General features: G+C 47.6%; 1 protein-coding gene across 1 annotated transcript; it reads right to left on the reverse strand.

The window, feature by feature from the left end:
- Nucleotides 1–256: 256 nt before the first annotated feature.
- On the reverse strand, nucleotides 257–11,597 carry RHBDD2 (rhomboid domain containing 2). Its single transcript, XM_082644870.1, has 4 exons — nucleotides 11,343–11,597; nucleotides 8,860–9,267; nucleotides 3,716–3,866; nucleotides 257–1,249 (listed from the first exon to the last, which is right to left on the reverse strand). Exons 1-4 carry the CDS (start codon nucleotides 11,518–11,520, stop codon nucleotides 892–894), a joined length of 1,095 nt encoding a protein of 364 aa, XP_082500996.1. The 5' UTR covers nucleotides 11,521–11,597; the 3' UTR covers nucleotides 257–891.
- Between the last annotated feature and the right edge of the window lie 364 nt (nucleotides 11,598–11,961).

Here is an 11,961-nt window from a genome sequence, read left to right on the forward strand (position 1 = left end):
AGGTCCCGCAGGCAGCCCTCCTCGCGGTGACCCAGCCTGGAGCCCTGGGAACACCACAGCGGCGCCCCGCTGTTGCCAATCTCAGGGTTGCCAAACCTTCCCGTTTGTCCTTTCAGCTCTCTGGGGACCTTCTCAACTCACGCCCTCACGTCAGATGCCCGCTGAGGAGTCGTCTGCCTGACTTGACCTGGATGGGCTCCTCTTTGCTGCCCTCTGTATTCCTCGGCCAGACCACAAAGACACCACACACTGAGGACAGGTTGGGGGCTGTTTCTTTATATAAAGGTAATCAACACTATGGATCCATAAGCATGCTGCCGCGGCTCACGCTGGCCCGTCTCACCACTTCCAGGGCAGAAGTCTGGGTGTGGGGCGGGGGGGGGGGTCACCGCCAAGGGAGGAACACTGCACAGGCCTGGAGACTGGCGAGCACACCAGCCGGGAGCTCCCAAAGGGCACGCGCAGACACACGAACACGGCATAACCACGAGCACAACGTACGAGAACAGGAAGGAAACAGAGAGCTGAAACGAGCCACTGACCACCAGTGCCCTCTTCTCCCAGGTGTCCTGTGGGGGGCGGGACAGTGGGTGGGCGGGGCCTGGGCCTGGAGCCAAGCGCCCCGGCTGTGCCACTACAAGGCCACGTGACCTCACGTCCTCACAGAGCGCTGCGCTTTCTGCATCTGTAAACTGGGGACGACAAGCTGTGCTTCACCAAGTTGTCATGAGGATGAATGAGACTGAAATAGGGACACATATCAAAATACTCAACACAGAGCCTGGCACATAGAGGTGTTCAGTAAGTAACTTTTTGTCAAGAATGTCTCAGCTCAGAGAGGACCTTCCTCGGAAGGCCGAGATGGGAGATCGCTTCCCTGGAAACTCTTTCTCAGGGGATCAGGACCCTTGAGCACTCCTTGGAGCCTGTAGTCGCTGAACTGGCCAGGGCCCCGGAATGCACTGTGCCGGGGCAGTTGAGGGGGGCGGGGGGCTGGACCCCCAGGGAGGCACCCGCAGAAGCCGGGTAGACACCAGAGGAGCTGGGAACTGTGCCAAAATGGTTCTGCACGTAGCACAGGCCAGACGTGGGCTGGTATGGAGGCAGGCTGGCCGTGTGCCCAGGGACCCAGGATGGCCAGGGGGCCAGTTTCTGGCCACTGGTGTGCTGCATCTGGGCCACAGGGTGGTTCGGGGCCAGGTGAGGGTGGCCGCTCTGTGTGGGGTAGGAGCCAGGCACAGGGTTCAGCCTGGAAAGGAACAGAGAGAAAATGGTCACTCAGCCACTCATGCCGGGGCTCACAGCAGCCCCAGCGGTCAATCCGCAGGTGTGAAGCGTGGGTCACTATACTGCTTTCTATTATAACATGCTGTGGACGGTTCCTATAACCAGCTGTAAAAGTGCCAAGTGGGGAGGAAGGTCAATCTCAACTGGACAGAAAACATATGCCCAGAGGGGGCAGGGCCCACTCACGGTCCTGCAGTAAACCAGCAGGAAGAAGGGGTATCGGGCCCATGCCTGAGACACCCTGAGGTGTAAGAGCAGCTTGCAAACCAGAGGGACCGGACGGAGATGGGACCAGATCACAGCAGTCAGTGTTTGTGGTCGGCTCAGCAGCTGGACCCAGAGAGAATGGATCCACCTCTGTGGGAGGGAGGAGGGGAGGGCTCTAACGGGTAACACAGGGCTTGGGCCCAGGCCTCGTCTGCTGGGAGATATTCTACCTGTGTCTTCAGGAATAAAGACTCACAACTCAAAGTCCCGGCAGGCAGGAACCGACGTGACAGATGTGGGGAGCTGTCTGTGCTGAGGTTGGAGACCCCACCACAGACGCGTGCGGCTGGGGCACAAAGGGGGACACATTCTAAGGGTTTTAGCCTGTGACCTTCATGCAGAGTTCGAAATATGAAGAACAAATGTCAACACCACTGATACCTGTGTTAGGTAACTAGACTAAACCTGTATACATTTCAATCCAAACCCAAGCTTACAAATCAGCTGATTAAGTACAGATACAGGACACTTAACAGCACTTCTGGCATTCTAAAAATATAGAGGTTTTGGCCGATAAGAAGCTTGACAAGAGCCTCCAGGGAGGCAAGGCTGTCCGGGCAGTCAGGTCCGCTGCCGAAACAAACATGCGTGTTGTAATAGCACCTGTGTCCCATTGTCAGGTCATCCGAAACATCATGTCCTGTTCCGGGTGCCTACAGCAGGCCAGGATAACGGGGGATCGAACACCACGCCATGCAAGGGACACAGAAGGAGCTGAGAGGGTCACCATGGCCCCTGGTCAGATCTGCGCGTCACGGTGAAGCAGGATCACCCGGCACCACGGTGTCACAGTTACAGAGAAGTAACTGCGATTCAGCGTGGAAGACCTTTCTCATCAGGGGCTGCCTTGGAGAGCCAGCCCCCAGCCGCCAGGGGTGAACATCGTCAGCTGTCTTAGAGGGGATTCCTTCACGGGACAGGGCGGGGGAGAGAGCATTTGCAAATGAGGACCCTTAAGTTCTCTCTAGATACTGTGAGAACAGCAATTAGCCAAAAAGCTACAATACACCTAATTCTAAATTTAAACACCTCCCACCCATTTAGACTCCAGGAATTACTTGCCTGAAACAAAATGGGTGAGTGTGCATTTCTACTTTTCCCAGTACCCGTCCCTGCCTTTAAGAAATGGTCAGAGTGGGGAATTCCCTGGCGGTCCAGTGGTTAGGACTCAGCGCTTTCACTGTGGGGACCTGGGTTCGATCCCTGGTCAGGGAACTAAGATCATCCTGCAAGCCGTGCGGCCTGGTGAAAAAAATAAAAATAAAATAGAAATGGTCAGAGGGCTCTGAGCTGCTGAAGGCTGGAGTGTCCACCTCCTAAAATAAAGTACAAGGAGTAGACTCCAATTCAGCCAAAGTCCTGCCTCCAGGGCAGCGCGGGGGCAAGATGTACCACACAGTTGAAGCAGAAAGGGGTCACTGACAAAGCACCTTGACTTTGTACTGAATCCGTTCTTTGGGAGGGACTTGAAGGAAAGGAAACCTCCTCCACTGTGAACTCTCAGCATCGACAAAAACCAGTGAAGGCCACCCAAGGCCGGCAGTGTGTGCCACAGCGACAGGGAGTCAGTAGGACCCGGAAGCAGGAGCCCCTGGCTCTAGACTGGGCTCTTCTGATTCTGTGTTACCAGGAGACAGACTCTTGTCCCCTTCGGGCCCTCTCTCTGAAAGGAGGGAGTCAGGCTACGTGAGCTCTGGTGGCTTGCCCAGGACTTTCCATTGACAGTTAATGTGCCTGGACTGGAAAACAGTAAGCTTCGCCTTCTCCTGCCAGGTGGCCAAGAAAACCCTACCTCTCAGGCTCGGGCCGTGCCACCTCCTAAGGCTCCCAGTCAGTTGCGTGGACTGTGCTTCTTACCAGCGTCACACGCAGGAGCCCAATCCCACCTGCACAGAGTGCTTGTCGGCGCTGAGGGCTGTTAATGGCACTGGATGGGGCCACAAGTCACTTGGGATTATGCACGAGAGCCCCTTCCTGCTCAGTCCCTACTTCAGACGCAGCAGGGCAGAATCTAGGGTGCTCGGGAGAAATTTGTGCACAGATTTTTCTAGGCCCAGGCTGCCCACACCCTCTTCCCTATTCCCCAGGACAGTGAACGAGTCACACCCTCTAGAGGCCCAGGAATTGCTTTAGGAATAAAGCACAGAGTTCTATAACTTACTTCCGGCTTTGGGCTGCCCTTCTTTCAGCTGAAGAGCCGGAGATGTACTTGAACATCGAAATCTTCCTCATCAGGCTGAAGGGGAACTTCTGGTCGAGCTTCAGTGCAACTCGCTCTGGGAGGTCGATGGAGTAGCAGTAGGTGAAGCCATCTGAGGTTGGCATATTAAGGAAAACTGGAGGCAGCTAAAGGGAGGAGGGCTGAACACTCCCCACAGGATACAGGTGCCCACATTGATTGTACAGGGGAATTAAGTGCTTATTCCACCATAATATCTGACTGGAGTTTCAAGCTCAGGGGAAACCAAGAGTTGAGTTTCTATCCCCTGTACCTCAGAGGGAACATGACCCAGCAACAGGAGAGAGCAGACAGGTGCTAACATTTCACCTTCCCCTAGACACATCCATCCTGTCTCCTGAGCCCCTCTGGCCCCTTCAGTCACAGTCAGAAGCCAGCACACATCTCTGTCCTTCCAGTGGGATGAAGCAGGAGGCTGTCCTAATACCCTCTGGGAGGACTGACATCTTCTTGTACTTTGTCCCAAATAGAAGGAACCTTGTCTCAATGTGACGAAGTGAGCTTCCTGTGGGCCTCTGTGGCAGCCCTGGGAGGTTCCAGGGATGTGATGGTACTCTGGTCATCCGACCTGTGTCAGCCCATCACTGCCTAGACAGCCAAAAAGAGTCAGCCTTTATCCAACCATCCATCCGTCCTCTCAACAAATATTCATTGAACATCTAGTACATACCAAGTACTGGGGTAGAATAAGTGGCCACGAGCAAAAGGTTATCTATGGACGACCATGCTGGGGACCTTAAGCTAGCCTAGGTAGATCTGAGAAATTTTTCTCTAAGGATGTGATGTGGATGTTGAAGCCTAAATTGTGAGTAGCAATGGCTAGAAGAGGGCTGCTGGCAGAGAGAAGACTGTACAGAAGCACGAAAAGAACACTGTTCCTTGAGGCAGTGTTCTTATCTAGAATACTATTGGCAAGATAATTCTCTGCTGGGCTAGACTGTTCCACTCATTATAGGACATTTAGCATTCCTGGCCACCAGCCCCCACATGGTAGCAGTACCTAGTCATTGTGATAAACAAATACACCCTTGCTACTTCTAAATTCTTTCAGGGATGACAGTATGCTTCCAAACACTGATTCCAGCTGGTAACCAATGCTGTAAGGAAGTCAAAAGTTGTCATGGCTGATGACTTCAGAATGATCTCAAGAATCTGTTCTGCTTCTGACTCTGACGAAGTAATAACACTGGACTAGTCCTCCCACATATGTAACTAGAAACCAGGATACAATAGTTTACACAACTGTTTTCAGACTTTGGGCCACAAACACTACCAAACTGTGATACCTAAGAAAAGGGAAACAAATTAAGTGAGCCTCAAGATCAAGCTGGAGGCACTTTCTGCCTGGAGGCACTTTCTAAACCACAGCACAGGAACGGGAATCCAAGTATCATTCCAACTTTAGTATATGTGTTGCCAAAGCGAGCACGGGGAATCCAGGCACAGTACAGTATTTTTTCCTGAGCTGGAGAGACAAAGAGTTCAGGGAGGAAAAAATGCCTGGGATTTACAGGTCAGTAATGGAGAGGAAGGAGAAGAAGCTCCTCCTCTTCTTCTGGATGGGGCCACAAGTCCCTTGGGCCCGAAGAGGTTCCCCAAGTCTTTAGCTAAATACTAATGTAGACGTACATAGGCTGAGACTCCTCCAGTCAGGCAAAGAACAGCTACTGAAGAAACAACAACTATCAAAGAGCTGTAAGATTAACAACTCCTGGAGCTCCCACAGGACAGGGACATGCTCAAGTTCTAACCAGAGTAAAGAGACTTCACTGAACACCCAGGACATTCAGAAGAGACCCCCAAAAGGCAATGCCTTAACAAGTAAATTAACTACCTATTAGGAAAAAAAATACTCTTTAAAGGAAGACAACAATATTCAGCCCTTGATAACACAGTATTCACAATGTTTATCAAAAATTAAAAATTACAAGACAAGGGACAAAGCAAGAAAATAGGGTCCCTAATCAAGAGGAAAAACAGTCAAAAGAAACAGGTCCAGAAAGGACAAAGATGATGGTATTAAGAGACAAGTATTTTAAAACAGCTATTATAAATATGTAAGTGAATGTGTTTAAAGGAAAACATAAACATAACAAACAGATAAAGAATCACAATACAGGGGCTTCCCTGGTGGCGCAGTGGTTGAGAGTCCGCCTGCCGATGCAGGGGACGCGGGTTCGTGCCCCGGTCTGGGAAGATCCCACATGCCGCGGAGCGGCTGGGCCCGTGAGCCATGGCTGCTGGGCCTGCGCGTCCGGAGCCTGTGCTCCGCAACGGGAGAGGCCACAACAGTGAGAGGCCCACATACCGCAAAAAAAAAAAAAAAAAAAAGAATCACAATACAGAAATGAAAACCATAAAGAAGAACCTCTTGAACTGAAATATACAACACGAGAAATAAAAAACTAACTGGGTAGGTTTAACAGCAGAGTAGACGCTGCGGAAGATGAGATTGCTGAACTTGAAGGCAGTGTGATAGAAATTATCCAAACTGAAATGTGGAGGGGAAAAAAGGCAAAAATTAAAAAAAAACAAACACAAACAGCCTTAGGGACCCACTGAACAATACCATGTAGCTTATGTATACGTAATTGGTAACCTACAAGGAAAAGAGAAAAGAGGATAGAAAAAAAACACTTCAAGACATAATGACGATAATTTTTTTAGACTTGATGAAAATTCTAAACTCATACATCCAAGATCAACAAACTCCAAGTAAGGTAAACACAAAAACACCACCTCAAGGCACAAGATAATAGCTAAAAGCCAGTGATAAAGAAAAAATTGTGAAATGAGCCAGAGAAAAACAACGAATTATACAGGGAAACAATAAAAATGATTACTGATTTCTTATCAGAAACAATACAAACCAGAAGTAATGCAAGGACATCTTTAGAAGTGAAAGGAGATCAGAGAAGGCTAGAATTCTATATTTAGTGAACTAAAGGCATCTTCAAAGAACCAAAGATGGAGAGAATTTTTCACCAGCATACCTACTGTAATGTTAAAGGAAGCTCTTTAGGCTAAAGGAAAATGGTACCAGATGGGAATTTGGATCTACACAAAAGAATGAAGAAAAATAGAGATGATAAATATGTGAGTAAATGTTGCTCTTTAAAAAATATAATTGACTGTTTAAAACAAGAGAAGTAGCAATGTATTGTGAGGTTTATAACATGTGTAGAAGTAAAACATATAACAACAATAACACAAAGGATGGAAAGAAGGAAAACAGAAATACAATGGAATAAGATTCTTACATACAAAGTGGTATATTATCTGAATGTAGCCTGTGATAAACTAAAAATGCATACTTAAACTCTAGAGCAACCACTAAAAAATAAAACAAAGAGGCATGGTTAATAAGCAAAGAAGATAAAACGAAATACTAAAAAAAATATGCAATTGAAGGCAGGAAAAGAGGTAAAAAGGAACAAAGAACATTTGAGACAAAGAGAACACAAAAAGCAAGCTGGTAGACTTAATCCCACTATATCAATAATTACACTAAATGCAAATAGGCTAAACAAGCCTTTAAAAGGCAGAGACTGTCAGACAGAGAACCACCTATATGCTATCTACAAGAAAGATTCTTTAAATGTAGACATAAACATGTTAAAAATATAAGGATGGGAAAATATATACCTTGTAAATCCTAATTCTAAGAAAGGAGAAAGCTGGAATAAGTAAATTAATATCAGACAATGAAGAATTTAGGGCAAAGAATATTACCAGGGATTTAAAGGGTCAATTTCATAACAGTAAAGGGTAAATTCATTAAGATGATATAACAATCCCAAATGTGTATGTATCCAATACACAGAACTTCAAAACACTTGAAGCCAAAAACTGATAAGAACTGAAAGCAAAAAAGAGATCTACAGTATTAGCTGGAGATGTCAACAGTCTTCTCCCAGTAATAAATAGAATAACTATAAGGATATAGAAGATTTGAACAATACCTTGACCTAACTGACATATACTGAACACTACACCCACCAATTGCAGAATGCACATTCCTTTCAAGTACACACAGAATACTCACCAAGATGTATCAAATGCTGGGCCAGAAATAATTTAAAAGGACTGTAATCTTACAAAGAATTTTCTCTGACCACATGAAATAAAGTAAGAAATCAATAACAAAAAGAAATCTGGGAAATCACCAAATATTTAGAAATTAACCAACTCCCTCATAAATAACCCTCGGATCAAAAAAGAAATCCCAAGGAAAATTAGAAAATACTTTTAACTGAGTGATAATGAAAACACAACATATCAAAATTTGTGGGATACAGCTAAAGTAGTGCTTACATGGGGAGTGTATAGCTTTAAGTTTTCAGGTTAGGAAAAAAAGTTTAAAACCAATGAAATTAAACTAGAATTTAAACATGAGATACGTAAGAACAATGTTATCAATGTGAATTTACACACCGCCCACACTAATAGCTCACAGAATCACAAATTGTAAGATACGCCAGGAATGCACCTTGTCCAACTCCAAGCACGACCATTCTGACGTTTAAAAAAAAATCCACTTTCTATTTTAGGATACGTGCCCCTAATTGCCAGAATATTTATACAAGGAATATGAGGCTTATCCTACGTTTTTAACTACCCATATGGTAAAAGCCTACCATAAAAAAAAATTTTTTTTTTCTTCTGAGAAAAAGATTAAGCCAAACAAAAACAAACAAACCTGCTTCCTATTCCTTTCATGGAACATCTCCAGCCCATGGGTAGTTCAGGTTCCTCCAATAAAAAAAAAATTAGTCAAATGTAGGTTTACACCTTGGAAAAAATCAATACAGAGTATTTTACTAACTGGCAGTGCTGAGCCAGTGTGAGGAGTGAGCTATGGTGATCTTTTCCAGATGAGAAAACTCTGGCCTAAAGAAGGGAAGTGACCTGCCCGAGGCCACATGGTTTTCGAAGCTGAAGTTAGCACACAGATTAACCTACATCTGAGCTCACAGCTCTACTATCTACTTGACACCCCCAGGCCCTACAACTTGGTTCACCCTTTGGCATGTCATTGTTCTACAGTTACCTTCTAGGAAGGATACACGTTAGCCCAATTCCAAGTCCACAGACGTTACTGAGGAAAGAGGTCTGGGGAATGAGCCAGGAGGCACAGAGCAGGAGCCATGGCACCAGCATTGAGGGCACAACCATGCCAAACACCAGGGCCCTCCTCATCCGAGAGCGGACGGAATTGACTCCCAGCATGGCAAAAGCCACTGGGGTGAAACCTCTGGCATCCTCTACCTCCCCCAGCTTTGACAGCGATGACACAGCTTCAAAAGACAGGAAGATGATGGCACAGATGATGGCGAAGATCACGGTGAAGAAGCAGTGGCGGACGGTGCCCACGGTTCTCTCAAAATTGCCAGCAAAGCGCCAAATGATGATGGCACCGCAGAGCAGGGAGACTGGATTCTCATAGACAAAGATGTAAGTCACCAGCCTGTAAACTGCAGAGGGAACTGAGTTAGAGGCCCAATGGTGGGTTGTTCCAAGAAGGGAAAGCCAGGTTACAACCCACCTAGGAAACAGGGAGTAGCTGGCTCTCATTGCCAGTGAAAATCAGCCCGGAGCCAGTGGGATAAGCAGAGGGAGGCAACAACGAAGGATCCAGGACTCAAAGTAGAGGCGTGGATGTCTAATCTTTGCTCTTTCCCAGACCTGGAGCAAGTCTTATCTGTGACTGGCTTCCACGTGGGGAAAAAAATAACACTTTTTAGCATGGGATGGTCTTTAAATTTGTAATGTGCTTTATAATCCTTTTTTAGGTTTTAATACTGACCTATCTCACCGGGCAGTTTGAGGGTTAATTAATTGTAACGGCTTCAGGTGGATTGAGTGGGTGTCACTTAACACTCTTTGTGCCCGTCTCCTCGGCTGTAATCCTGCCCTCTCCTTCCATAGTGGCTGTTCAGAGGAAGAAAAAAGGGACCATGAATTATTTTGCACCTGTAAAGATTAGAAAACTATCACTAATAATGTAGATACAGAACTCAGAAGTCTTTCTTGAAAGTGCTGATCCAGTCTTCGAGGCAGAGCCATGCTTTATATGCAATAAGACAGCAAAGAATCTCTTTTACTTTTCTAGAACCAGTCCTCTCTCTTATGTACTTTTACATCCCCACGGGCCAAAATACTAAACTGAAGGAGGGGGACTGGTGAAGTGGCAGTAACATTGGACTTGGGAGCCTAAAGGCTTGGAGTGGAATCTTGGCTCTATCACATCCAGGCCAGTTGAGCTCAGTCAAGTCACAGGCCCTATCGGCTTCAGTTCTCTCTTTGTATAGTAACAGGCATACACTCAAGGCCCTCAAAGGTCTCTTACATGTCTAATACTCACATTGCCCGTGAGCCCCGCACTCAGAGAAGCCGTGAAGTAAAGAAAAAAAAAAAGGGGAGCTCAGTTTAGGCTGGCATTTTGCATCTGTCTCTGAAGACAGATGTGCTGTATCTCAGGTGGGGCTGGGAGGGACCAGTTTTAGATTTGAGCAGGGAGGCAGGCTATGAACCATGTACCTCAGTCAGGCCATCTCTGTAAGGCTTCATTATCTGAAGAGTACTTCATTGCTTGCTGAGTACTTCTGACACTGAAATCCCAAGTATAAATGTGAAGATTCTAGAAGCAATTCTATATAATTTGGGGATCATAAACCCCAAGGTTCCAGTCCCAACACATCACACGATAAAAAGAAAAATCTGGGTTCCTGTGTCAATTATATAACTCAATAGCTCTGCGAGTCTTCGCATTAAGCCTCAGTTTCATCTGAATAATGGGCAACAATAAAGCCTACATTACGTCATGGGATCACCGTGAGGATTAAATGAGATTAATGCATGTGAATGTGCTTTGCAAAACAAGTCATACAAATTTCCCATTTTCCTCCCCAGAAAAGAATGCGGAAGAAACAGAGACTAGGAACATCTTTTATGAGCAGATGTTTATACTTAATTGGTCTGCAAAATCTCTCACCCTCCCCGAGAAAACAAACACCTCTCCCAAAGGTACAAGATACCCCCTCCCGCCATGAGCAGGGAATCGGAGTGAGGATTAAGATAAAAACGAAGAAGCACAAGAAAATCGAAACCCCAGGAAGCCAGGATCTTATAGGGGTGGCCACAGATAAAGCTCAAGTGTCTTGACGAAGGCGAAAGAAAAATTTTTTTCAGTGGGGGGTTGGGCCCTAAAGCAGACGTAGGTGTGAATGTGACAAGGGAGGGGAACAGAAAAATCCTCCTTGGAGATCGAGCAGGGGTGAATGAAACCTATTTGCTACGAATGGATACGGGGGCCTTGACCAGTCGGATGGCGACAGGGAAGGGAACAAATCTGGGTAGGGAAGCATTACAGTGGTGACGAAGATGGGGCTCTGCACAAAGACGTGGAATATGGGGCTGTCTTCCAGGTGGGCAGAATGATGATGCAGACGGAGACGGGGTGGCGGGGATGCTGGAAGGCCAGAGCCCAGGGCCTGGCGAGGTCGGAGGAAAAGGGCTGGCACCCGGGGCCCGGCCCCGCCTTGCTCACCTTGCCAGTTGCGCAGGGCCTCGGACCGCAGCGAGAGGCCCGAGGGCGCCAGGGGCGGCTGCAACAGGAACAGGCGAGGCCCAGACACCAGCAGCGAGAGCAGTGCGGTGAAGAAGGTGGCGGATGGCACCTCGGGCCACAGGGACCAGCTCCGGTACCCGGGCTCCGAGACCGCCATGGCCGCCAAGTATCCCGCTCCCCTAGGCGGCTCCGGCAGGTTCTCGGCTCCTTCCGCCTCCTTGCGGCTGTCTCCCATGGCAACAGCGGAGGAGGTGGCCGGAAGCCCCGCCTCCCCGACGCCCCGCCCCATGCAGAGTTGCCCAATCCGGTCGCGCTGGCCAGTCTCCCCCGCGCGTAGGACAGCGCCCTCTGGCGGCAGCACCCCCCTTTTCTGTGTTTACTCCCATTATACCAATGAAGAAACTGGTGCCTGGGTAATGCAGTTAAATGGCAAAGACAGTTAGAACTCAGGTTCCCCCCGTTGGTATGGCCTGGAATTGGCTCCTGGCAAGGTGACTGGGTTAGAGAAACGGGTGGGAGAGGAAGGAGGGATTCTACTGAAGGCCCCGAAGGGATGTAATATAACAACAGTGATAACCAAGGTCTATTTCAGCACTTT

The sequence above is a fragment of the Mesoplodon mirus genome (genome assembly GCF_964341445.2).
Source record: "Mesoplodon mirus genome assembly, chromosome: 15".
Taxonomy (NCBI): Eukaryota; Metazoa; Chordata; class Mammalia; order Artiodactyla; family Ziphiidae; genus Mesoplodon; species Mesoplodon mirus.

What these genes read in the sequence shown, in the direction of transcription:
- RHBDD2 (XM_082644870.1), bottom strand. Translation starts at nt 11,520, where the DNA reads ATGGCGGTCTCGGAGCCCGGGTACCGGAGCTGGTCCCTGTGGCCCGAG. An exon ending in ACTTGGAATTGGGCTAACGT is followed by an intron (nt 3,867 to 8,859) that starts GTATCCTTCCTA and finishes TGCCAACCTCAG; the next exon opens with ATGGCTTCACCTACTGCTAC. An exon ending in AGGGCAGCCCAAAGCCGGAA is followed by an intron (nt 1,250 to 3,715) that starts GTAAGTTATAGA and finishes GTTCCTTTCCAG; the next exon opens with GCTGAACCCTGTGCCTGGCT.